The sequence below is a fragment of the Girardinichthys multiradiatus genome, chromosome 6 (genome assembly GCF_021462225.1).
Source record: "Girardinichthys multiradiatus isolate DD_20200921_A chromosome 6, DD_fGirMul_XY1, whole genome shotgun sequence".
NCBI classification, from domain to species: domain Eukaryota; kingdom Metazoa; phylum Chordata; class Actinopteri; order Cyprinodontiformes; family Goodeidae; genus Girardinichthys; species Girardinichthys multiradiatus.
The window spans coordinates 7378871-7406344 of NC_061799.1; the positions used below are offsets into that span (position 1 = coordinate 7378871).

Genomic DNA, 27474 nt, shown 5'->3' on the forward strand with positions numbered 1-27474 from the left:
TTTTAAAGCAATAACAACTGTGGTTGTTCTAACTGATGCTGCTGGGTGTTGATCTAAGTAGCTCTGGTCCAATCAAACTTACATGTCTGACTCACCCTGAGTAGCTGCTGGTCACCACTTTGAGGCTCGCGGCATTGCGGAGCAGCTTATCCAGGGTGCTGACAATGCGTGAGAACTTGGGCCTCAGGTTTCTTTCCTTCATCCAGCACTCCAGCATCAGCTGGTGCAGCACCATGGGACAGTCCATGGGTGGAGGCAGCCGGTAGTCCTGCTCTACTGCAGTCATCACCTGAGAGACAGAAAATGACTCATAAGAAAGGTAAAGGTGTCTTAGCAATGCTAATGAGAGTTTAAGCTAAGTGCTAACACTATGGCATTAACATTGTATAACCAGGTAGTCCTCAAAGTTCCAACTTGAAAAATGTTTTGCAGGAACATCCCCTGAGGTCAGAAACCAACTGGGAAGGTCTGAGGTTCCTCACCAAAGCCCACACTCAATTCCAATATGGCTGCCATGCTTCAAACACAAATAGAGACCTACACTGATAAAGTGTAGTGTTGTATTTGAAAACAGTTTGTTGTTCAATAAATCAGTAGGATGCAGTACTCCGCAACATCTGTTTCTGAACATCTGTGAACATTCTTTAAAGGTGTAGTCCCACATGCTTTTTCAACCACAAACAAATATTAATGGACATGAACATTTAAATGAATAACTATCTACCCACTGAGCAATGAACCTGATTTCTACATTGAGACAATGTTCAGTTTGTTTTCAGTACAGAGTAATGTCTGTAGATCAGCCAGAACTACACCTCCATGCAGCGACAGCACCTGGATCGACTTGCTCTTTGAAGATAGAAGATGCCATAATGTCTCAAAGTGTGATGATGTGAAGCTCATGTAGTACAGCTGTTGTGTTAGTAATTGGGAGGTTCTGAGTTTGAGCCCAGCTTATTCCACTGACTTTTCTTTTTATTCTTGTGAATCTCAACCAAAACAGGTCTGTTATTAGACTTCCAATTAGTCTATTTTAGACATTAAAAAACTTTCACTTTTAGATCAAATATTTACTAATCTTAGCCATGATTTCTATGGAACATTTAGACACTGGATCTATTGTCAACTGATAATGTTTAAGAGGTAAAGATCTGATGGATCTGGATAAGTGTAAGTATTTAAATTCTTCTTTTGCACTGTTAGCTGGATGTCCAAAGCACACAGCCCTAAAACGTGTAGGACACGATGTCATGGGGTGGAACACACATTGCAAGTGCAAGGCAAAGTGGGGAGGATTTTACTATTTGTTTCTTAGGTATACACAAAGTGGGTTGGGGGGTTGCACAAATGGAAAGAACATATTTTCTGAGAGACGGCCTGCTCCAGACAGAGTGGTACCAATTTTTCCAGATGAGGTGTGTACTTATCTTTGTCTACAAACATGCGCCAGTTGGAGCTCGCTGACACACATGGCCATTTTCATGCTATTTATGGGTCAGTTGGTCTGCAGCATTTCACTCAGATTGTTATTCTGACTACAGCCTCCTAATGCACTGGTTTGACAACTATCAACTCAGAAGAGAAGAGGAGGGAAGGAACTAAACTGAAAAGAGACTTGAAGCACCAATGAAGTTTGTGTGTCCCTGTTGTCCTTGACAGATCAATAATCCAAAATGGGGAAAACAGCAAATTCACCTACTGTATTTCTTGAACACAAGCATCTTTATCTTCCTCTAACTGTGATCTGATCTGATCTGATTCGTGGCTCTCTGTATTTACTGTGCATTTGCCGTCATCCTTTAAAGGGGAATTTTGTGCTGACAAAATGTACATAAGTTTTACATTCGAGCCAAGGGTAGAGCAGGCTAACAGGTGTGAGTTAGCCTTTAGCCTGTTGATTCTTCAGAAACTTGGACATGTGTAATTCCAACATGCTTTTCTTTTATGTGGCAAAACAGAAAAAACTGAAAAGTACCTCTGCTGATGTGGTACTGTTTAAAAATGCGGTGGGAGCATGATTCCACTTATGAAATCTTAGTATTAAGTGAGTTGGAGGTTGTCCTAAAAGTCTGAGAACCAGCGATCTTTAACCTATAATTGTGTCCTCTAATAGTTTTAGGATTTTCTGTGCATGCGTCAGAAAAGGAACTTAAAATAAAAACTCACATTTCCTTGGCTACAAGCTGAAGTAAACATCATCATTTTCTACCTTGTATTTGTGACTAACTCACATAAAGACCCTCTGTTTAGCGTTTGTTGGCGTTACAGAAGAATAATCGCTAGTTTCTGTATTATGTCCTGCATTTGACAGCTGCTCAGTTCATGCTGTCAGATATTCCATCCTTCCTTTCAGTTTCTACACCAAACTCTAAAAACTAATCCCAAATTTGTCACTTCAGAACTGTTGTGACTGACGCGAGAAACAATAAGTCAAGTAAGAGCAGGTTGGCTCATTGATTAGATTTTGCCTAGCAACCGCATTTGCCTCCATAAGCTCTGTATGGGTTTCCATCTCCCTGCTTCAATAAAAAAACTGGCATTTGGGAACAATAACACAGTTCTGCTGCACTCCTCTTCTCCTGCTGCTTGTCCTTTGATTTTGTGTCATGCCCCCAGCCTCTCTACCTCTGTTTATATCTCATATTTGTTGACTGTTGCTTATTGAGCAATGGCTGTGGCACAAAGGCTGCAGGGAACAATGGAGAGCTTCTGCTTTGATGCTTTCATTACTGCGTTAGGGTTTTGTTGTGAAAGTTATACATACATTAATGCCATTTTTCATTTTGGTTGCTTTTTTGCTTTATTAGTATCAGTGTTACATGTCTCCTTTTGAAGCCCAATACAGAGCAGGTACTCCTTAGAGAGTTACGTGGAGGTGTACAGTACACACCGCTTCAGCACATTGCTCAGTGAGGAGGAAACCAGAGATTTCTTTTTCCTTTCCTACAAAGCTCAGAGCTGCTGCTCCAGTGTCTGTGCAGTGCAGATAGCCGACAGGTAACAAGGCCCATAAAAAAGCCTTCCCTGAGAATGCCTTTGTGAGTGTGAGGAGGGAGGCTTTGCAGTATGGATTTGTAGGGTGTAGGCAGGCTTGAGCTGTAAATAAGGTGGTAAAAAAGTGGAACACAGGCACACAACTGCACCTGCATCTGCAGAGAGGAGATAAAGAATGCAGAACAAAGCCAGTTCGAACGCGTCACTCTGGAAATCAAAGCCACGGCAGTTCAGAAGAACTCCCAGTCGGCCCCTAAACTTGGTTGTAAAACTCTTTACAAATGGATTTGGTCCTCAGACACGTGTATGCTCATGAGACTGTGCAGCTAACTTACGTCCTGGTTGCTCATGTCCCAGTAAGGCCTCTCTCCGTAGGACACCACCTCCCACATGACGATGCCGTAACTCCACACGTCACTGGCAGAGGTGAACTTTCTGAAGGCGATGGCTTCTGGTGCCGTCCACCGAATGGGAATCTTTCCTCCCTGCTCACATGCACACACACGAAGATGGAGCACATTAGTACTACAGAATATACAGTACTCCAAAAGCAAACCACAATGTAGATAGTTTGCACATGGGTAATGCCAAAGAAGTTCAAATGAAACACAGTTCCCAGCAAAAGTATTCACACCCCATGAACTTCTTTACATTTTGTCACGTTATACAATGAAAATCTTTAAATCATTAAAGTGGCACACAATTTTGAAGTGTAAGGAAAATGTCACATGGCTTAAAATGTTTTACCAACAGAAATCTGGTTAGATGAGGACAAAAAATAAACATGCAAACCACTTTGTGAGAAAGAAACCTAACACTGCAAACCACCATGAACACATCATCCCCTTAGTGACACATGGTGGTGGCAGCATCATGCTGTGGTGGTGCTTTCCTTCAGTAGGATATGGGACGCTGGTGAAAGGTAATTGGGAAATGATTGGAGCTAAATAAGGACAACCCTGTCAAAAAACTCAGGACTGGGATGGAGATTCTACTTCCAGCAGAACAAAGATCCCTAATCATACAGCCAGAGCTACAATAGAAAGATTTAAATCAAGATAATCATCTGTTAGAATGATTAAGTCAAATTACAGACCTAAATCAAAGTGAGAATCTGTGGCAAGATTTGAAATCTGTTCAATTCAATTCAGTTTTATTTATATAGCGCCAATTCACAACACATGTCGTCTCAAGGCACTTCACAAAGTCAGGTACATACATTCCAATTAATCCTAATCATTGAACAGTGCAGTCAGATTCAGTTATTTATTCAAATTGGATAAAACGTTTTTCTATCTAAGGAAACCCAGCAGATTGCATCCAGTCAGTGACTTGCAGCATTTACTCCTCCTGGATGAGCATGTAGAGACAGTGGACAGTCACTGGCGTTGACTTTGCAGCTATCCCTCATACTGAGCATGCATGTAGCGACAGTGGAGAGGAAAAACTCCCTTTTAACAGGAAGAAACCTCCAGCAGAACCAGGCTCAGTGTGAGCGGCCATCTGCTACGACCGACTGGGGTTTGAGAGAACAGAGCAGAGACACAAAGAGAACAAAGAAGCACTGATCCAGGAGTACTTTCTATGGGAAGGAAAAGTGAATGTTAATGGATGTATCTCCTTTAGTCGTTTCCCCTAGAAAGAAAGAACAGATAAACTCTGAGCCAGTTTTCAAGGTTAGAGTCTGAAAGAGAGCACATACATTTAGTTACAGTCAAAGTTCAGTCAATTGCCATGTCTAGGAGAGAGAAAGGGTTAAACACTGAAAGACAGGGCTATGTGAGTCATCGGTAGAGGGTGAGCATTAAGTTGTTGCCAGCAGAAGCTTGGATGATGCCCCCCTCCAGAAAGGTGTCACAGGTAGACACAGAGTCAGGCCAGGTGTAGCTTCTAGGAGTTCACAGATACTCTCCATTTAATCTGAATGAGATGCAGCTACTTTGTAAAGAGGAATGGGCAACAATTTCATATCTAGATGAGAAAACCCCAACAGATTTGCAGCTGTAATTTCAGCGAAAGTTGGTTTAACAAAGTATTGCCTCGGGGCTTTAATACAAAATGCACAGCACACTTTTCTGGTTAATATTTGTGAAACATGTGAAAACCACATATCAGTTTCTTCCATCTGTACAACTATGAGCAACTTTGTATTGGTGTGTAACATAAAATCCAAAACGTTTGTGGTTGTAGGAACAGCAAAACAGTTGCATGAAGAGAATTAACATTTTTTGTCTGACTTAATAATAAAGACAACTCTGATATGACTAACCAGGGAGCTTGTGTAAGTGGGGTCAGCAGAGGTGTCATCCAGGAAGCGCGAGAGGCCAAAGTCAGAGACCTTGCAGACCAAGTTGCTGTTGACAAGGATATTCCGTGCAGCAAGGTCTCGGTGTACATAGTTCATGTCTGACAGGTACTTCATCCCTGCAGCAATGCCACGCAGCATGCCTACCAGCTGCGTCATGGTGAATCTCCCATCGTTGAGCTGCAGATAGAGCGGTAGCGAGGCACGAGGAGAGGGATGCAACAGAGGGGGGAAGAAAGAGAAAGGATGTGATGATTATGGAAATATAGGAGGAGTATAGGAGATAAGGACAACACCAGAGGGAAGCCAATCAGTCACTGAAGCCACACAAACATGACATCTGTCATAACGCTTCACAGCTGCTGCTGACACTCACTGGCAGCTGACCTTTTACACATGCTGTCCAATTAGTAGATTAATTATACACTTTATTGCTACACTAAAGCTGTTTGCGTCTAATACCGATTTGACAAAACAAGATAAAAGAAAACTGACAGGCTGGTTGGAGATGCACACTGTTACTGAAGCGAATTTCTGATAAACATAAAAACAACAACACATTAAGGCGAAACCAGCTTTAAATTGCATCTTGCACCAAAAAGTCCTTCATTTGCAGTTTTTGTTGCCAATAAAGAAGCATGAAACAAATCTTAAATTGAGACTTTCAAGGTTCATTTTACAAATCTCCACATTAGTGAAGCATGACCGAAGTGGAGATTATAATAGATGATCACTCCGACCTGTGAAGACTCGTGACCCCTGACGATGTGAGAGTTGGAACGAATCAATAGAACGTCGATAGACAATTAAAAAACTGGAGAGAAGTTTCTGCAGAGCTGTATCAAGCTGAGCTGTGAGCTTTTTCTCACATGACCTGAATATCTAACACAACCAAAAGAAAAGCAATACTATTCGGCCTAATTGTTGCCTTCTTTGACTCGGCTGTGAGAAAAGAATGAACACAAGATGTGACATGGCAGAAACTGTAAACATGTCGCTTTATAGTCTGCACACTCCAGTGGAGTCCGACAGCCAAACAGGCCAGGATGGACGGATGTATAAACAGCCATGATTCACTGTAGGCCTTCAAAAAGCCATGTGTATGCGTGTGTGTTATTTCAGTGCATCTGTACAGCTGTAAGCAGGGAAGTAGGTCTTCTGGGAATTAAAGTTCAGATTTTCCTGTCAGTGACGCACTCGGACAATAAATAAATATGTGTGTGGGATTGTTAGCGCAGTAGTTTCCTCCTTAAACTAGAACTCTGAGTTCCCCTGACTGGCAGGCTGAGTGACACTGGCAGGAGAGTGGAGAGAGGGTGAGGCGAGCACCGAGCAGGCAGGGTTTTTTTTCTATTCGTTGTGGGACAGCTGACTGAGAGGAGTGAGTGATGAGGAGTAGAGACGTTCTCAGCCTGGAGACACTGAGATGGAGCTACAACTACTGACTGTTTTCTTTCAAAACTGTAATTTCCACATAACGCATCTGAAATCCTTTGGATAAGAGGTTAGCTTTATGCAGTGGTTTCTGAAAAATAAAGGCCAAACATATTATAATGTACTTCAGGTTACCTTTTCTTCTTCTGTTAGCTGCACTCTTTAGGGGTCACCACACCAGATCACTCAAATCCCTAGCACCATCTGTCAACAAAGCAACTGCACTAATCCTTCACTACATCCATGAACCTTCTATCAGCTTTACGTATGGATTTAAAAAGGTCTAGATTTAAAACCTAACATCTCCCAACATATTGTCCCAGTGGTTTAAAGTCGTCTTTATAGAACAGAGTCTGGTTGTATGGAGAACAGCGTGGAGCCCCTCTCCCACCTGTTTGTGCGCACTGCTGATCAACTGGCTGAAAGAAGGCTACTTTAGGTTTCCTTCACTAAAAAGAAAGACAAATTGGCCGAAAAACACGGACTATCAGGAGCTTTACTCATTACTCTTATCAAAGCGATAGATTGGGATTGTTCTCTTACAAGGATTTAAGCCGGTCAACTGTTACCTGCAGTATTTAACTCTATTGGTGTCCTCATTAAGTATAAATCCAGATCAGTTGGTCTCAGACAGTGAAACTAACTAGTCCAGGTGGGGCCAAAACCCAGAGGGAACTTTAACCATCTTAGAAAGCATTCTGTCTGTCATTATGTTTGTGATTGGGCCGTTATTTACACAGTTTTTGGAGGAAGGAGGTGGTGTTCCACGGATGATCTTCCAGAACATGCGGAGCATTCCTGCTCACAGTAAAAACATACTTGGATAGTAAGACGGAGCAGAAATTAATAAAACATTTTTCGCTGTATTTTTTTTGTTAGTTGTTTTTTTAGACCACTTTAATGTCAGATGGTTATCGTAACCGGAAACGCTTTACATGTCCCTGTATCAGTCCATGTTTGATACAGGAAGATTATTGGTGTTGCACCGCCTCCTACCTCCATGTCCTGTGTATATATTCAGCCTTTTTGTAAATAACAATCTGATACATATACAGTATGGATGTTTATAAAACAATGCTGGCTAAAACATCACATTTCTGTGATTTCTTGGAATGGCTTTAAGAGGGTAGAAGACCACTTTCGTCCTAGACCCACTTTGACCAGACATTAACTTAACCTTCAGGGACCAGCTAATTGGGATTTATACTAAACAATGATGCCAATGAGTTATCTGCTGCAGGTAAAATATTAACTGCTTAGAAACATAACACAACCACACTTAAAAAATTCTGAACCGTACCTTTTACGGTAACACTGTTTTAACATTTTTAAATAAGTTTAAAAGTTGCATTTCTTTTGCTAAATGCAGGGTTGCTTCCTGAGCCACTTTCAAACTAACTTTCCAACAAATCTCAGGTTGCTGAACTAGAGCTACTCTCAAAAGAGCGGAACAGAGAAATGTGGCAGGATAAACCTACAACCTTCCAAATGCAAGACAACTACTCTACCCACTGAGCCACAGCCGTCCCTTATGTGTTAGGATGATTTTCTTTAAATATATTTTGGTTAAAAAAGTAAGCAGCAATATGAACAAAATTCACTAGGAAATGGTACGAATAACTGTAAAGATTATTGAAATCGGTATTAAAACTATTTATTTTATTGAATTAAAACCTCACTAAGATAATTATAATGTGGTCAACAAACCTTCTATGCTAACATTCAAGAACAATAAATGGGGGTTTAATTGGTATTCAGTTCTGTCTAACAGTAGTCAGGGGCCTCTAACATTTGCATCTCCAGTCATTACACAGGACCCGAACACCCATGTTTACACAGTAATTTTCACTGAGCTTGCTGTGCTTGGGCTGCAAGAGTGGGGACAGTCTACCAATCACCACATTTCAAACAAAGTACATAAAACAGAGCGGCAACTTAGAGACATAAAGAGCCAGGTTTTACTTATTTACTCAGCCTGTGAGCCTGACACCTATTTCACAGTCCTACAATGGGGGCTTGACATTCACAGTCCAAACAAAACTAATACACTTACCTGATTATCTTAGAAAGTTGTGGCTATCCGAAACTTTGGCCCAACACAATCAGCAGGATACAGTTTAACACTATCCCCTCATGTTGTTACACAACTTCTGGGTAGGATGGTTTGGTAGTTGCTTAAAGAAGCCTAAGTTCATCCTAAACCTCAGGTTGCTTCATCACCCACTCCACCCATTAAACTGCCTTTTCCTACTACCTGAAATGTGCCTCTAACTCCAAGGACTGAAATAGTTTTAATCAATGAAAGCCAGAATTGCGCAATCTCTTCATAATTTAATTGAGATTATTCATTTAGCCCTTCTACAAAGGGTATGATGATTTTACTCAGACTGCAATTTTATGTACGCTTCCTTATACATCTTTTACAATAACCTAAGAATTTACAAATATTAATAATTAGTTACATATCCACGCAAAATTAGTTACAATAAGTAAAATGAAAACATCTGTATATACATATAATAAAACAAGATGCATAGAAGGTGCTGAATAATTTTTAAAATGTTACAAAAATAAATAAAACAATTCTGATGACTTTTTTAACGTTGGCAGTGCAGCAACAAAATAAAATTTCAACATTTATCATTTTAACTCTGTTAAGAATTTGTCATTTCTTGATGATGGACTGATTAATAACATGGAATGATAAGAAAGAAGAATGTTGCTTTTTCCCTGGTATGTATAGTGACTCCTGCCTTTCTGGTTACCAGGAAAGTGGGAACGAATGCAAGAATTTAAGAAAATCAGAAGTGAAATTTAATAGGAATTAATTCCAGTCTGGATGGAGCACACCCAAAATAAACATAAGTTTAAATAAAGTTCTATAGCAGTGAGAGAAACACTGGAGACATTATAGTTACAAAAACCAATTAGTATTAAAAAGAAATGTCAATAATTGTCTTTCAATTTTTAGTTCTAAATTAATGTTATCAGCTAAATTGTTTTGGGTTATAGGTTTTTCACAGGATGCTGGTCATTATACGCGTGTTGTGCTCACACAGACACATAATGTTATATTAAAGAGGGAAATGACATGGGTGAATTATTTTTTTTGTTTTTATTTTCACAAATGGAGGAAAGTTTTATCAATCACAAATGAAAGAATCTGTAATTAGTCTAGAATATTCCAGTCAATTTTTGACCAGTCCCCAAATTGTGGTTTTTATGCTTGACTAATACTAAGCTAGTCCCGATTTAGAGAATATCTGTTCAGTAAAGAATTGTACAATTCTATGTATTTTAGATTTTGAACTAGGGGTTGTCAAATATAGTCTAAATTCCTCAAAAACAGTTAAATAGCCCTTTACTATGTCAGTGTCTTGGAGCACCCATTGGAAGCTCCAAAGCGGTTAACAGTTAGCCTATCGCAGTGTTCTTACAGTGCTTACAAATCACTCACACCCTCTGTGTCACTGATTCTTTTGTCTACCGTGCCCCAAAAATGTTGATACACACACAATCTAATATTGTTATCGACCTGCTCGACAAGCTTTCTTTATGAATCAGCTCTGTCATCTAAACATGTTGCTAGCATTTGAAGAGCTACTTCCTTTCTTATTTCAAAATGAGAGCTGCAAACAGAGACAGTGTGTCAAACTTAGAGATTCAAGACACAGGATTCACTTTGATCAGATATATATCAAGAGATTTTAATATCGCAAGACCTTGTTACACCCCTACTATACAGAGTTTTACCACCAAAGATGATTAAGAATATCCTTTTAATTTATCATTTTCATATGTTTTTGTTTGAGTTTTTTCTGCGATGAAGGAATAAATAACCAAAAAACGCCCTGAAAACAAATTATCATTCAGCCCTAACTGGCTGAAATCAGTTATTAAAAATAAATTTCCTTACTGTTTGACAGTGTCCATATTAAGTTCAAACAAATAGATAGTGTTGTAGCAAAGATAGGGGAAAAGAAACAGAAGTCAAATCAGCTTTAATCCAACTATGAGAGAATGAATGTTTAAATTTCCCGGCTGCTTCTTTGTGAGTATTTGCACTATGGAGTCCAAAACAGGGTCAAATGCTGAGCGGGTCAATCCTCCCACCGTGGCAACATCAACCAAGTTCGCTCAGCAAGTGAGTTGCAAAAATAGCAGCCATCATTTTCAGCAATAAAGCTATGACAAATAATCCTGTTAAGGGACTACACTGATAACTTCAATAGCGTCACTACAAAGTATAGAGAAAGGTGTAACTGGAAAAAATTGAAAAGAGATTTTGCTGATGCAGGCTTATTTGTTCTTTTGACAACAGGAGGGTAGAGAAAGGACAGCGCTGGTTGGGATTAAAAACAGTGTTTTGGCCATAAACAACAGATTATTTCACAGTGTTTACACTGGAAAACTAAAATCTAATCACTTCAGAGTCAGAGAATGTTTGTAACATTCAGAGATATTTCATAAACAAAGCGAGTGATCAGAATCAGAATCAGAATCAGAATCAGCTTTATTGTCAAGTTCGTACATACAAACAAGGAATTTGACTCCGGTACACTTTGCTCTTTTGTTCTGTTTTTGCATTACAGAATATACAAATTTACAATTTACAATGTACACATATATAATAAAAGGTGCATTTGCAACATCTGTATGCTGTTGTTTTGTACTCTATTAAATGTTCATCAGAGAAACAGCCTGGGGGAAGAAACTGTTTCTGTGGCAGCTGGTTTTAGTAAACAGTGCTCTGTAGCGACGGCCCGAAGGTAAAACTCTAAACAGTTTACGTGCAGGGTGTGTGGGGTCTGCAGAGATTTTAGCAGCTCTTTTCTTGACCCTAGACCTGTATAAGTCCTGGATGGAGGGAAGGTCAGCCCTGATGATTCTCTCTGCAGTCCTGTTTATTCGTTGCATTCTGGACCTGTCCTGTTTTGTGGATGAGCCAAACCACACTGAGATGGATGAAGACAGGACAGACTGAATGATGGCAGTGTAGAAGATCACCAGCAGCTCCTGTGGAAGGATGAACTTCTTGAAGTTGCCTCAGGAAGAAAAGTCTCTGCTGGGCCTTCTTTCGAACAGTGTCTATGTGTGAAGACCATCTCAGGTCCTCAGAGATGGTGGTTCCTAAGAACCTGAAGTGGTCCACGGCCGATACAGTTTTGTTGAGGATGGTGAGGGGGGTGTATGGGGGTGGTGTTCTCCGAAAGTCCACCACCATTTCCACAGTCTTGAGTGGGTTCAGTTCAAGGTAGTTCTGACCGCACCAGTGTACCAGCCGATCCACCTGCTGTCTGTATGCAGACTCATCACCATCCTGGATCAGTCCAATGACAGTGGTGTCATCTGCAAACTTAAGGAGTTTCACGGACAAGTCCGATGAGGTGCAGTCATTTGTGTACAGGGAGAAGAGGAGTGGGGATAGAACACACCCCTGGGGGGCACCAGTACTTATTGATCTGGATCGGGAGAAGATGCTCCCCAGTCTCACCTGCTGCTATCGGTCTGTCAGGAAGCTGTTGATCCACTGACAGGTGGAGGCTGGGACATTGAGCTGGGTGAGATTCTGGTGGAGGATGTCTGGTATGATGGTGTTGAAGGCCGAGCTGAAGTCTACAAACAGGATCCTGGAGTACATCCCTGGGTGGTCGGGATGTTGCAGGATGAAGTTTAGACCTAAGTTAACAGCATCATCTGCTGACCTGTTTGCTCGGTAAGCAAAGTGCAGGGGGTCCAGCAGGGGGCCTGTGATGTCTTTCAGGTGCTTCAACACCAGCCGCTCAAAGGATTTCATGATCACAGACGTCAGAGCTACAGGCCTGTAGTCATTTAATCCTACGATGGTGGGTTTCTTGGGCACCGGGATGATGGTGGATCGTTTGAGGCAGGAGGGGACCTCACATTTCTCCAGTGACTTGTTGAAGATCCTGGTGAAGATCGTAGCGAGTTGATTTGCACAGGCTTTCAGGCATGATGGGGAGACGTTATCAGGTCCTCCAGCTTTCTTTGTTTTCATGCGCTGAAAGAGCCTGTTTACCTCTTCCTCGGAGATCTTTAGTGCAGGCAGAGGATCTGAAGGTAGGGGGTTGGTTGCTTTATGGAAGGAATTTGTTCCTGAATGGGATGTGGAGGGGATGATTTGAGGTGTGAATGGCTTCTTGTCATGTCTGCAGTAGAAGCCATTCAGATGGTTGGCCAGGAGACGACTCTGTTCAGGATGGGTGGAGGGGCTCTTGTAGGCAGTCAGGTTTCTCAGACCAGTCCATACAGCTGAAGTGTCACCAGTAGAAAGGCTGTTCTTAAGCTTCTCACTATAGTTTCTCTTGGCTGCTTTGATCTCTTTTGTTAGTCTGTTCCTGTCCTGCTTGTACCGTGCCCAATCTCCACTGCTGTGAGCTTCTTCCTTTTCCATGCGCAGATTCCTGAGGTGTGGAGTAAACCATGGCTTGTTATTGCCAAAGGTGCAGAAGGTTTTGGTCTGCACACACATGTCCTCACAGAAACTGATGTATGATGTCACCACATCAGTTAGTTGGTGTAAGTCGGTGGCTGAAGTTTCAAAAACAGTCCAGTCTGTGCATTCAAAGCAGACCTGTAGCATCTGCTTTGATTCCTCAGTCCACTTCTTAACAGTGTGAACCTTGGGTTTGGAAGCTCTTAGTCTCTGTCTGTAGGTTGGGATGAGGTGGATTAGGTAATGATCCGAAAAACCCAGAGCAGCCCTGGTAACAGCATGATATGAGTCCTTTAAAGCTGTGTAACAATGGTCCAGTGTGTTTTGGTCTCTGGTGGGACTTGTGTGTGTGATGTGTCTAAAGCGAGCATAATTCACAGACCACACTGTTCTTTGGTTTCAACTCCTTAGTGCATGAATTTATTGACAGTTATATAAAATAAAATTCAGTTTTTACTGTTGAGCAGATTCTATGTTGTCAATTTAAACACAGCACATACAATTGAAATAAAACAAATGTATGATGCAAATTAGCGACATAAGCCATAAGTGGGCATAATAGTCACTAAAGAATTTGTTGCTTTGGTTGTTCACACTCTGGCTACTTGATGATGACAATGTGCGTCCATTACGTTTCTTGGTGTGTGTCAAATATGCATCAACAGGCATCTTGGATGTATTAGAATTCATGGGGGTTATCACTGTCTTTATTGTGACTTAGTCCATAAATGGTTTAAAACCCTAAAATATTGCTTTGGATAAAGGATTTACCAATTCTTTCCCCAATAATGGTCATCAAATCTACAAAAAATATGAGTTGTTGACTATTTTAAATTGATATTGGCTGTATAATAATGCGGAAAAAACTCAACTAATTTACAATGCTTAACAATCTCCCTGCGAAGAACTCCATACTAAAATTCCTAGTAAATGTTTCACTATCAGGACAGTTTTCCTGGTAATCTGTTTTTACCCAAGTAAAGTTTCGATGGGCCTGAGAAAACTACTCTGGTCCCTACAAAAAAAAATCTTGCAGTGGAAACTTTTTTTTTTTTAAAGCGAATGGAATCCAATGAAATGGAAAGAAATCAAGACAAATTGGTAAATGTCAAGGCTCCTGAACGAACCTAGTCAATGTGTCTGGTAGCCAATGCACTTCAAGCAACACCGTCCTGAGTCATACCTAGCATGAAGTAACCTCGTTTACCCCACCTCCCATTTTTAGTGAGTAGCCATGTTCACAGTTCAGCCATGCAGTAAAACAAGCGTTATTGAATGTAAATGACATGTAATAGCCCCCACGCAGTTGGAGATGTACCTTGTGACATCTCATTTCTCATCCTGCCTTTGTTCAACATTTTGTGTAGGCGGTTTGGTGTGAACAGAGAACTCTCATCGGTAATGTATTCAGTGGTTGTACAATGACTTTCTAATACACCAAAGCAAACTTATCCGGAAGTCTGCGTGTGACGAGTTATCCAGCAGGAGTTTGTGCTGTGGAAAGGCTGTCAGCATCACTCAGCTGCGTCAAGCAAAGACACAATGCCTGTCTTCAAGCTTTCTATTACATGTTTAATGTCTATCACTCAGCAAGCGATCGCCTCAGGCTGTTTTACACACACTAAAACATTCCAATAACCCACAGGTACTGTGGCTCACTGTCTCTGTGTGTTCCTCTCAGCTTTGACACAAGCAGAAAGTAATCTTCCCTGTCAGAGGTGTTGCAATTTGCATCTCCCAGCATGCTCACCCTCAGGAAGGAATCCAGCGCTCCATTTTCCATAAATTCAGTGATGATGAGGACGGGGCAGCTTCGTGTCAAAACGCCCTCCAGACGAATTACATTGGGGTGGTCGAACTGACCCATGATGGAGGCCTCGGCAAGGAAGTCTCGCCTCTGGCGCTCAGTGTAGCCTGCCTTGAGTGTCTTGATTGCCACCACCATCTCCCTGCGGCCGGCCTGCTTCAGGCGGCCACGGCACACTTCGCCAAATTCACCTGCAGTGAGAGAGCAAAGGGGCGGGAGGGAGGAGGAGGTTGATGTGGGGAGGGGTTCAGTGAGCAGAAGGAAGAAGAGGGAAGGTGGAGGGAAAGAGGGCGTTGGGGAAATGCATAGGGAGGGAGAGTTACTGGTCGGATTTGGGTGTGAAGGAGCTGACTTGAAAGAGTTGAGGGTCGGCTTCAACTGAGGGACGTATTTAGAAAAAAAGAGGAAATCGCAGGGGTGGAGGGGGACTCAGGGATCAAAGATGTTGGGGAGAGAGGGAGTGACTGGTATCGGTTGAGTGTGCAACCTGGGAGTGTTGCAGGGAGACAGAGGATGGGCGAAATACTTGAGGGTTTTGCTCCTAGTGTCTAAGTATGTTTACAGGGAAGTAAGAGAGAGAGAGAAAAAAAGATATGGTTGGATGAAAGTTGAGCGAGCAGGACCAAACTATCTGAGGTAAAGTCAGGACAAAACATGCTGCTGGAGAGGAAACAGGAAAAGAGAAAACAATCTAGAGGGGGAAGAATAACAGTCACGTCAGTACTTCCCAGCTTTCAAGGGCACTCTGAATGCTACCCTTTTTTCTCCCAGAGAGGACTCTCTAACAGGGCGCACTCTGAGGCTCAATGGAATAAAAACTAAAGCCATCTCTGTCCTTCTGAACAAAAACAGTTGCTGTGTTTACCTGCACCGATGACTTCTTCGATTTTCACACAGGAGATGTCTATCTCTTTGGCAAACTCATGAACCGCATCGTTGGGGTCCTCATAGGTGAAGGGGTCAATGTACACCTTGACCCCTGGGGAAACTAGGAGAGAAAAATAAAAGATCAGAATCTCACATGTGGACTGAATAAGTGGAGGCAGAACTTTAAGAGTGACGGCTAAAAACACAACTCTGATCAGATTTCCAGTAAAAAAGGTACATGGCAAAGGATTTCCAGCTATGCTAGCATCTTGGACTGAATAGTCTGAAAATTTACTGAAGAACTTCAAATTTTTATGTGATCTCCAAAAATCTACATTTAAAGTCCACTACTTTGTCTAAGACCCTACAAGGCTCATTACTTCATATTGGCATTCACATAGGCAAAACTGCTGATATGAATAACCTAATCCAAAACTTCTAGGTGAGATTTTCTACTGTAGTGAAGAAGGCTTGAGGACATTCAAACGTATATCATGGAACCACCAGGGAGATCTACTCTTGAGAATTGAGCTACAGAATCGAGTTTCCACCAGTGCAGAGCTTGTTTAACACTGACAGCTGGGAAAGGTCTGTGCATAAGTAAGGCAAAACATTTGGACAACAGCCTTGTAACAACAAGGGAGGCAAAGAAGTCACTTCTGTCCAAGAAACCACACTCAAGCAAGAAGAAGAAGCACAACAATGGGCAGCAGAAATCTGGTCAAAAATTCATTTCTGTATAGAATCCTCCTGATTGTTTAGATATCTGGAAAATAAAATGTCCCATGCAGAAAAGATGACTGCTCCCACGAGTCCTATATTGTGCAAACAATAAAGCATTCTGATACAGTCCATTTGTGGGGTTGCTTCTGATCCAAGGGAGTGGTTTTACTCAATTTGGCCCAAGAACATGGGCATGAATAAAAAGTGGGATCAAACCATCCTTCAAGAACAACTTATACCAATCCAGGAACAACTTGAACATGATAACCTGTTGTTTTTTTCCAATTGAAGCACCTTGTTTTGAAATAAAAAGAAATTAAAATTTTCCATCTGTGACTAAGAAAATACCCAGATCCTAACCCCGCAGAGAACCAGGGGTCACTTCTCGGAAAAAAGGAGGTGATGCTAAAGCCAACAAAACATGATGAACTCCAAGCACGAAGAAGACAAGAATGAATCACCATCCATCTGGATGTGGCGTAGAAGTTAAAATTCAGCATGTTAGTGTTAATGGTAGAAATTAGAAAATCAACTATTATATCATTCTAAGTACATGATGATAAAAAGCCATTGAAAATTAAAAAATATTTGAACTGATTATATCACAGAAGCTTAAAAATCAAAAAATGTCAATCTATTCTAACGCAACATTTCTGTCACACCCAAAAAGTTTGAAAACATCTGCAGGTTGGCGCTGTGAGCACCTTTACAAGCTGACATCAGTTTTACTTCAAAGTAATACTTCATATAATCTCGCAGCATAGCTGCACAGTATTGCTGCAACATCGACACTCACATTCAGTCAAAATTATGTTTTTAATATTAACTTTTCCACATTTAAAACAATATAAAAATGCAGTAAAACAGACACAAGAGACCTGCAAAGGTTAGTGCAGAAGCAGAAGCATAATCCTTTCTGCAGAAGCAGAAATGGTTATTGGACTGATCCAGGATCTTTTTCAGAACCACTAGGAGAAAAATACAGCTAAGTAGATACGCTCTGAGCCAGTTTTTAACACAACATTAAAATAAGAACCAACAGACAACTGCACAGTTTCCTGTGTGAAGTTGTTCAATTGTTGCACTGTTGTTAAGATTATGCACTTATGCACATCAGTGTTTTTATCTCTGTTCTTTTGTATTGTATATCTATTGATTTTTCACAGTAAATTACCTTCTTATTGTTCCACACTATTTAGCATGCAATTAAATGACATGAAATTGATTTGAGTTCAAATATCTGCTAGTTCAGACATTCGGCCTTCCACTGACTGTATGTATATCCTGTAAAGAACTTTGAATTGCCTTGGCTATGAATGGTACTGTTTAAAAAAACTTGCCTTGGACTAACCTCACATTGAGAGGCCAAGATCAGGAGATGCAACACCAAGGTATAGAAAAAGGTATTTTTACATTACATTTAGCAGTTTCTTTGAAAGTGGAATCGCCCCTCATATTTTGATTCAGTTGTAAACGTTCCTCTGGATTCAACAAATCATAATCTTTAGTTATTAAAAATAAGATGGGTAAGTTTGTTTATGTTGGCATTGTTGAGGAAAAAAGCAGAAAAACGATGAAATAATGAAACAATAAAAAGCAAAGATAAAATAGCAACAAAGTAAATATGTTGCTGTGTGCATGCCAAAAATGTTCTCTGCTTGTAGGGAAAAATAATGCAGATCAATAAAAACCATTATTTCACTCTTTGGCTTATTTCTCCTTTCCCGATAATCAATAACCCTACGACAGCACATGCATCTACTTTATGCTTTTCATCGCAGCTCATCTGTGAGGTCCGACTTCCTCTGAGCTAACAGGGACATGTTTTTTTGGATCAAACAGGTGATGGGATAATTGAGCAAATCAGTTGGTTAACTGTACTGGCATGACCATAGGAGCACAGAGGAGCAGGTTCTCAAGCAGAACACAGAAACTCACTGTACTGCTGCAGTTTCTCGGTGTACTCCAGCTCTGACCCGCTGCGCTGCTTCCTGTAAACAAGAAGCACATGAGCAAAGTCACATTCACATAATCAGCCCTAGCCCTTTCCCAGGTACAGTGAATCAAGCTAATAAATGACTCCAATATCAGATGGAAACACAGGCTGAGGAATATCAGCTCTGGCATTTAACTTGCAGATCTTTTTCCTTGGAGCTTAAGAAGCAAGAGTTGCATGGAAGCGTTCACCCTTTGAATTCATCTTAAAATTTAATGAGACTCTTTGTTCAAAGTCTAATTAACACGGCGAAACATGTAGTTCACGTTGTCAGGGATAAAAATCAAACACTTACTTAAGGCAGACAACAGCAATAACCACCAAGGCAACAACGACTACCAGACCAGCGGAGGCAGACCCAATGATGAGAGGCAACTGGTCCTGTGCCGACTTCTGGGGGTCACCTGGATCGCACAACACACACACACACACATCCGTGTTTTACTATCTTTATGAGGACTTTTCAGTTACTTCCATTGACTTCCATTCATTTTCCTTGATTTTTAGTGCCTAACCCTGACCCTCACACTAACCCTAACCAGTTAATACCTAACCCTAACCCTAACAATAACTCAATTCATACCCTAGTCCTAAACCTAACCCCTGTCCCAAGAACGGAATTTGGAAAAGTGAGGACCAGGAAAATGTCCTCACTTTGTCAAAATGTCCTCACTTTGCGATAAAAATACGAAAATTGGTTCTCACTCAGCAACAAGTACAAGTACACACACACACACACACACACACACAAATACACACACATACACAAAAATACACACACATGCATACACACACACACACACAAACACACAGACACACAGGAATACATACCAGCAGAGAGAGTAAAGGGGCACTTGAGTTGCATGTGTAATGGTCACCAATTCAGCCGGTAATAAAAACTATTAAACCTGATCCTTCATTACGAAAGCAGATAATCAAGGACAGACAGCAAAGAAGAAAGGAAAGCATCCGTACTGTGCAGGTTGGTGCTAAAGTCCATGGGATTGCTGTATCGTCCATATCCAGCGACGGTCCGGGCTCTGACCTGCACCACATAGGCTGTGGCTGGCCTAAGCCCCTCCACCTTGGCCGAGCTGTGCTGGGATGTGACGGTGTGAGTCATCACCTGGCCCTAACAGAAAACAGAGGATCATTAAAACAGATGTATTTGCGGGTCACAATTCTTAGAGAAACATGAGAACAAATTATTCAATATGTCTCCCAGTGGTATTTAATGAATATTACAAGTGAATTTTATCATACATGAAAAACTGCTGGTCTCCACAGAAGTCAGCATGTGACTTCACCTGTAGATGTAAGAGTATTGTTAAGAGCTCCATATACAGTGTGTGTAGGGGCTATTTGACCAAGAAGGAGAGTGATGGGGTGCTGCGCCAGATAACCTGGCCTCCACAGTCACCGGACCTGAACCCAATCAAGATGGTTTGTGGTGAGCTGGACTGCAGAGTGAAGGCAAAAGGGCCAACAAGTGCTAAGCATGTCTGGGAACTCCTTCAAGACTGTTGGAAAACCATTTCAGGTGACTACCTCTTGAAGCTCATCAACAGAATGCCAAGAGTGTGCAGAGCAGTAATCAAAGCAAAAAGTGGCTACTTTGAAGAACCTAGAATATAAGACATATTTTCAGTTGTTTCACACTTTTTTGTTCAGTATATAATTCCACATGTGTTAATTCATAGTTTTGATGCCTTCAGTCTGAAGCTACAATATTCATAGTCATGAAAATAAAGAAAACTCTTTGAATGAGAAGGTGTGTCCAAACTTTTGGTCTGTACCGTATAAAGGTGTGTGCATGAAGTTTGAAACCTATATGTTTGTTTGAGACTCTCATATTAAAGTAAAAAAGAAAGTAGTTCTTGTGCCATCTGGATGTGATGACAACTAATCAATGAAGTTGATTAATAAAGGCACTGGTGCTGGATGGCATTAGTCAGGTAGAAAAGCACAGCAGAAACCCTCGTCCTCACCACTGGCAGCATTTTGGCTAACTAAAAATAACACAAGATCCAAATCAGTTGGAAGCGAAAAATAAAAGTCTGTTTAAACTTGACCTAAGGTTAATCAGATTAAGATTTTATGCCGTTGCTGAACAAAGTTCAAGGTATCAATTTCGAGGTGTTTTTCAGTGGATTTCTACCGACAGTTTGGGCTGGAGATGAAAGATTCGTTAGACTGCAGATGTTCAACTAATGGCTTAAAAAGCATGTCCTGCAAAATCTGTGAACTTTATCAACAACTTCAGTATCTTCATGCCAAGAAGGCATCTTATCAAGAAAGATGGATTTTGTCTTAATAAGTATGGAATACAACTCTTGACTTCTAATATGTTATATTCTATGAATCAGACATCAGCTGCCTTGGTCACAAACAGGGGACAAGAGAGGACAAAACAACTGATAGAGCGACGTTCTGAAGGACAACTGTTGCCTGCTGAGATAAGGACGAAGCATGGAGAAAAAATGACATAGAAAGAGACTTCTTCATCACTACAAAAAAATGGAATCTCCCCAAAATTCACGAAGACAAGTGGACCCCCTTAGACCCAACAGAAGACCCCAAACTTCCTTCCCCCCAGACCCAACCTAGCTGTCTCCTATCTATCTCCATTAAGACAAGACATCCCTCTTCTAGATCGGAATACAACTTTGCACCAAAATCTCACATTTTCTCCATAAAACCCCTATCATCATCCAGCTTATGACAAGCCTGTTTGTGGTCAGGATGTTTCAGAAACATATGTGATATGTACAGGGCCACTGTAAATAAGACTACCAGCAATGATTATTTCCAGGAAAACCTTGGGACCCTGATGGGAGAATGCAGTAATATCTCTGTGCGTAACCAAAAGAATTCTAATAAGATAAGAAACAACAGACAGACATTAAACTTAAAATTCATTCCTTGTCAAGCGCAAGTTGCCACAGAAATATTACCAGTCACTTAAACTGGCTTTATTAAACATTAGGTCTTTGAAAGGAAAATATTTTTTAATCAATGATTTCATTACTGAGCATAATCTTGATGTTATGTTTTTAACATGGTTAGATGAAAATAGTGCGACACCTTCACTGATAAGAGTCAGCGCCTCCAAACCACAGTTTTCTAAGTTAGAGCAGGGAGCATAGGAGAGGGAGGTGTGGCCATGTTGTTTCATGAAAAAGGTGTTCCTGGGCAAATATGTCTCTTTTGAGTATCTGGCTGTCCAGGTAAAGGGCCCAGTTAGAGCTAAGTCGAAATCAAAAGCAAACGTTTTCAATGATTTCAATGAGCTTCTACCTGTGATGTGTATTGTTTACGACTGTTTAATTATTGTAGGAGACTTCAACATCCATTTTGAGGAACATCAAGACAGAGGGGCAAAAGAACTATGTGATACACTTAAAAATTTTGGTTTGACTCAACATTTTAATAGTCAACACACAATGAGGACATATTTTGGACTTACTCGTCAGTTAGGGCCTGAACATTTCCAAGGTCTGACCACTTTTCTGTTATTTTTGAAAGCATCATTTCCATTGACTCAATTAGCCAAAGAGATTGTATAAAAACAATTTCTTTTAAGGACACTGCAGCTGAAACCTTTAACCAAGTTTACTCTTCCATTTCCACTTTATGATGAGCTGGTAGATAACTTTCATTCTAAAATTTCAGACATCATTGATTCCATTGCTCCTATTGAGGTGAAGGATGTCTCTGGTGGGAAAAAATCTCAGTGGTAAGAAGTGAAAAACAGAGAGTCTCAAAAAGCCCAAAGGAGGTGGAGAAAGGACTGGACTCCAGGTTCATTATGACATCTATAAAGAGATAAGATATAACTTACAAGATATAAAATGCGAGGGAATATTTATTTTCAGAAATCATCATCAACAACGTTAATAATGCTCATGCCTTGTTTTCTACGGTCGACAGGTTAACAATCCCTCATGTGTCTGTTGCATCTGAACTCCACTGTAACAAGGCCTGCAATTAATGTCCTAAGTTCTTTACTGAGAAAATTGTAAAGATTAGAAGAGTAGCCTGTACATCAATATCAAGTCCAGCACCAATGCTGTATCCAACCAAAATTATTTTGACGAAAAGACAATTTTACCAAATCAACTCCAAAAACTTAGAAAAAATTATACATCAACCAAACTCCTCCTCCTGCTGTCTCAACATTTTACCCACAGCTCTCTTTTAGAAGGTTTTGCCTGTCATAGCATCTGATTTGATTCAAATAATAATGTCATCCATGTTGTCAGGTGTCTTCCAACAGGCCTTAAAAACAGCAACTATCAAACCACTGTTATAAAGAATAATCTGGACAAGTTGCTAATGCCAGGCCCATCTCAAATCTCCCATTCATCAGTAAGGTTATCGAAAAAGCTGTGTTTCAACAGTTAAATACCTTCTTAACAATGTATTCCAGTCAGGTTTCCGTGCTCACCATAGTACCAAGACTGAACCTGAGCAAGATGTTCAATGACATCTGCATAACATCAGCACAGCATTCAACACTATTGATCAAGGTAAATCAAAGGTAACACTTGAGAACTGGGTCAGTCTTTCTGGCACAGCACTGAGCCTGACTTGAAGGACAGGTACCTTTTAGTGTCAATAGGTTAATTTACATCAGAGTTGACAAAGATCACATCTGGAGTTCTCCAAGGTTCCATCCTGGGACCCCGTCTATTCAGTATATACATGCTCCCCCTAGCTCAGATCATAACTGACAAGATAAGTTACCGTAGCTATGTAGATGACACACAGCTCTACATTACAATGTCACCAGGTGACTAAGAACCTATTCAAGCGTTGAGTAGATGCATAGAACAAATCCATGCATGGAAGTGCCATACTCTTATCAAGTTAAATAAAAACAAAACTGAAGTAACTATCTTTGGACCAAAGGAGAAGCGATTAGGGGTCAGCAGACAGCTTGAGTTACTACAGCTAGAAACCACAGATCTGGTCTGAAATCTGGGTGTAGTGAAGGACTTAGACCTGAACCTGCAGAGGAACAAAGTCACCAATCAGCCTTCTATCACCTGAAGAACATTTCCAGGCTTAAAGGACTAATACCTAAGCAGGATCTTGAAAAACTCATCCATGCATTTATCTTTAATTGAATTGATTACTGCAGCGGTGTCTTCACAGGTTTTATCAGACAGCTGCAGCTGATCCAGAATGCTGTTCATCGTGTCCTCACTAAAACTATGAATGTAGAGCACATCCCCCCCAGTTTCAAAGTCCTTACACAGACTCCCTGTAACTCAGAGAACAGACATTAAAATACTTCTGTTAGTTTAGAAGTCAATGAGTGGATTAGCACCAAAATACATTAAAGATCTTTCGCCGTTGTATCAACCTTCTAGACCACTCCTAAGGTCTTCTGGTTCAAGCCTACTCTGCATCCCCAGAACCAGAACCAAACATGGTGAAGCAGCATTTAGTTCTTATGCTTTACTAATCTGAAACAAACCATAAAACTGCAAAAATGCTTCTTTTAAGTCAAGGTTGAAAACAAATTTTTCTGAGTTGCTTTTGTACACTTTTAAGTAAAACAGGTTGGTAAAAGTTTCTACTGGGGATAATATGGAAGTAAAAGAGACTCGTCTCTGCCGAAGGCAATGGTGTGTCACGTGATCAAATAAGTGTAATCTGATTAGCTAAAAGACGCTCGCCTCAATCGAGTGCTGATTGCTTTAGCTTGAGTCACCAGAAAGTCAACACATTTGAAGGCAAATTTTTGCAGGCAAATTTTTTCAGGCGAATTTTCGCTGGCAAATTTTAAGTACAAAACAAATTCACATACATAATTGCACAGGATAAAAATTCAGTGTTATAAATTCAATGTCTAAAAATGTCTGATTCTAATTAGACTATTTTACTTCCATAGGATAAAGGTTAATTAGGATTTTCCACCTTGAAACAGACAGCATAAAGGACCTTGCTGTGAACAGCGAGAAGCTGTTTCCTGTAAAAGACCTGTCCCCAACAGACTGTGGTTGAGCTGGGCTCTCCTAACCATAGTTAAGGGGTAGGATATAGATCCCCTGAAATGCCTCTGACACTCGGTCCAGACGTGGACAGGTTTTACAGGAATATTCCCCCATGACCCAGATGCGTAATGGACCAGAAGGGTTCTAAGGAATTCCTTCCTTCCTGATTTTATGGTGAAAAAACTGACAGCATTGTTAAAACCCTTAGAACTACCAAACAACATTCAGAAATTGAAACCTAATGGAAATTAGCCTTCCTGATACTTGTAGTAGGAAAATTCAGGAATCAAAATCTAAGTGGATTTAAAAGCCTGCAGGTATGTTAGACTTACTCTAAGATGTACCCATATTTAGGGTACAAGAAGTCAAGTGGGTAATAATCTTCAGCGAAGCGCTCAATGAGCTGTAACTTCTTTTTGAGAAGCAAACGATAATGTCATATGCAGATTGGTCATCATTCTTATAGATTTTCAACAACAAAAGCAATACTAAGGCTCAGTTTGTTACTTGTGTTGTCACACGATTCTGCAAAAATCGTATTCTGTTTCTTCTGACCACCTGAGAGATCTTGTCCCACGTAAATATTCATTGCAAAACAAAAATAGATGAACAAAAATAGATGAACAAACATATATTATATAAACACTTCTACACATTCCATTTCAAAAACATTTACCACTAACTGTATTGGGTGACATACTGCCTACTTTGCAAAGGCAAGATGTTCACTTACTAGAGGTTTAATGGTGGTTTTATTTTACATAAGAAATCATAAAGAAAGAAGTTACATTTTTGCACATCTGTTTTTGACAACAAAAAGAAAAAGAGTTTCTAGTTAAATTGCATACTTTTGTGTATTTTAAAGCAAAAATCCAATAACCACTGCTTTTTCCCTGTTTCAGATGAAAAAATCCAATTACCAAAACAAGCACAGACCCTAGACATTTTAAGTGAATTATTCACACTCAAATTCATTATGTCTTTTAAAATGTGAAGCATAATTAATTTCAAAATGCTGTTCTGCCTCCACCTGCCATGCTGGTATGTGAAATCCTCCTGTGAAGCTAATCTATTGCAAATTACTCTGTGAACACGATAAGAATCATTTTACTATTTACACTACAGCTCCTGAGATGGAGGTTTAAATGATGGATAAATTATGTCAAATTGATGTTATATTATTAGTGAAGTACTTTGTTGCTGGGTTAGAAATACCTATGTGCCTTTAAGGCCGAGTAAGTCATGAAACTGGAGCTGCTGAAATAGCTGAAGTTAACTCTTGACTTGCAATAGTGCAATAGTGGGGTCAGTAGGCCTAAAGGTTTAGCCATCAAAGGTTACAAATTAGCAGCATTATGTCTGCAGGGTGTTCTTAGTGGATTGATTATTGCTAATGATTCAGCATGGACACATTACAAGCTGCTGAGTTTGACTCTGCTACAATTAAAATATGGACCCTCATCCCCTACACCCTCATGCATCACACTCTATTCAGTTAGCATCGGAAACAATGAAGTCAGTATGCAGTATATTGTATTTCTGTTTAAACATTTGATGTGACACAAAGCAGGAGGTCAGGGCTTACCCTCTCCTTGTATTTAATCTCATAGTCGAGGATGACCCCATTGGGTTTCTCAGGGGGCAGCCATGACAGGTTGAGGGTATCTGCGGTGGAGCGCATCAGATGGACTGTTGGCACAGCTGAAGGTGCTGCAGGGAGACGCCAAAAAGGACAGTATATTACCATGGTATAACTTAACAGAGTTTCTTTCAAAGCTTTAATTCACAGATGCACTGAGAAAACGGTAGTAGAGACAACTTTCAGCCTGATCAAGCCTAAATAGTTACAATCTTTTTCTGTCAGCTCCCTTAAACACATGGTGGGAATATTAGTGATTAATGACCTCCAATGGCTGTAAGGCTAGAAAGATACCTTGAATGCGGCCCCTAACATTTTCTTATAAGATGGCCATTAGAAGAGAAATAATCGGCAGATAAAAGCTCTCCAAAAAACGGAGATCAGAATTCTGATTGGTGCATCTTACTTTAAAATCAGGTGCAATTTAATAAAGGAGGATTTCCTCAAATAAAATAACTACCATTGGTCAAGCTGTGCCATTGAACAAGGAATAAGAAAGAGGGTTGGGGTTTTGCATAATTGTCATAAGATGCAAGGTAGAGAGCAGGATTATGATTGTTATTAGTTTAAGCTAATGAACCCTGTTCATTAGAGTGGTATGATTAAATGGCCATTATAAGGCCATACATGAACATCTTGGGTCAGTATTGTAAAACAACATCCATGCCTATGTTTGATTAGTAAAAGCCATGCTTCGAAAAGGTTTCTATCTGATTAAAAAGAGAAGAGATTTAAATTTGGCTTGGTGCAGAAAGACTTAAGAGTGTAGAAAATGGGGCTCAGTGGTGGAATCCAGGAAGAGTAGTGAGCAAGGCAGGAATACACGACAGAAGAAGGATGGGCATCTGACAACTGAAGATCTGCTAAGGTAAATATACACAGTAGAAGATAATGAGTAAAGAATCCAGTGCTGGTAATTAGTAAACAGGAAGTTTGTGTGATGGAAGCTGAAAGCAAAATCAACTGAGCAAGAAACAGACACATGAACAACAACCACAAAAACACAGAAAGACCCTGAGACAATCTAATAAAGCCTTAATGTTAAGATGCTCCTGAGTTTATTCAGTTTTTCATTATTTCCAATTATCCCAATATTTTAGCACACTGTAGTTTGAGTTTCCTTTTAAGACATTACGGTAATTCTCTAGGGAATGTTGACCCATTAATGAATGAGGAAAAATTATAGGTCAGCATTATTAGGTTACAGCAGAATAGACATGGCAAGCCACATTTATAATAGTACTTGGCCA

At 40.3% G+C, this 27474-nt stretch overlaps 1 protein-coding gene across 3 annotated transcripts in view; it reads right to left on the minus strand.

Annotated features, from left to right (window-relative positions):
- The window catches only part of ephb3a (eph receptor B3a), a 66145-nt gene that overhangs the window by 7144 nt on the left and 31527 nt on the right, over positions 1-27474 (minus strand). Inside the window, exons 6-14 of one of the 3 annotated variants that reach the window (XM_047368303.1) lie at positions 26171-26295; positions 19559-19715; positions 18879-18987; positions 18526-18578; positions 15863-15985; positions 14941-15188; positions 5264-5479; positions 3330-3479; positions 96-289 (exon numbers count right to left, since the gene is read on the minus strand). In XM_047368303.1, the coding sequence (XP_047224259.1) occupies positions 96-289; positions 3330-3479; positions 5264-5479; positions 14941-15188; positions 15863-15985; positions 18526-18578; positions 18879-18987; positions 19559-19715; positions 26171-26295 (1375 nt within the window). Of the gene's footprint in view, positions 1-82; positions 290-3329; positions 3480-5263; positions 5480-14940; positions 15189-15208; positions 15546-15862; positions 15986-18525; positions 18579-18878; positions 18988-19558; positions 19716-26170; positions 26296-27474 lie in introns of those variants that run through there. The other 2 variants (XM_047368304.1, XM_047368305.1) reach the window with 2 other exon arrangements.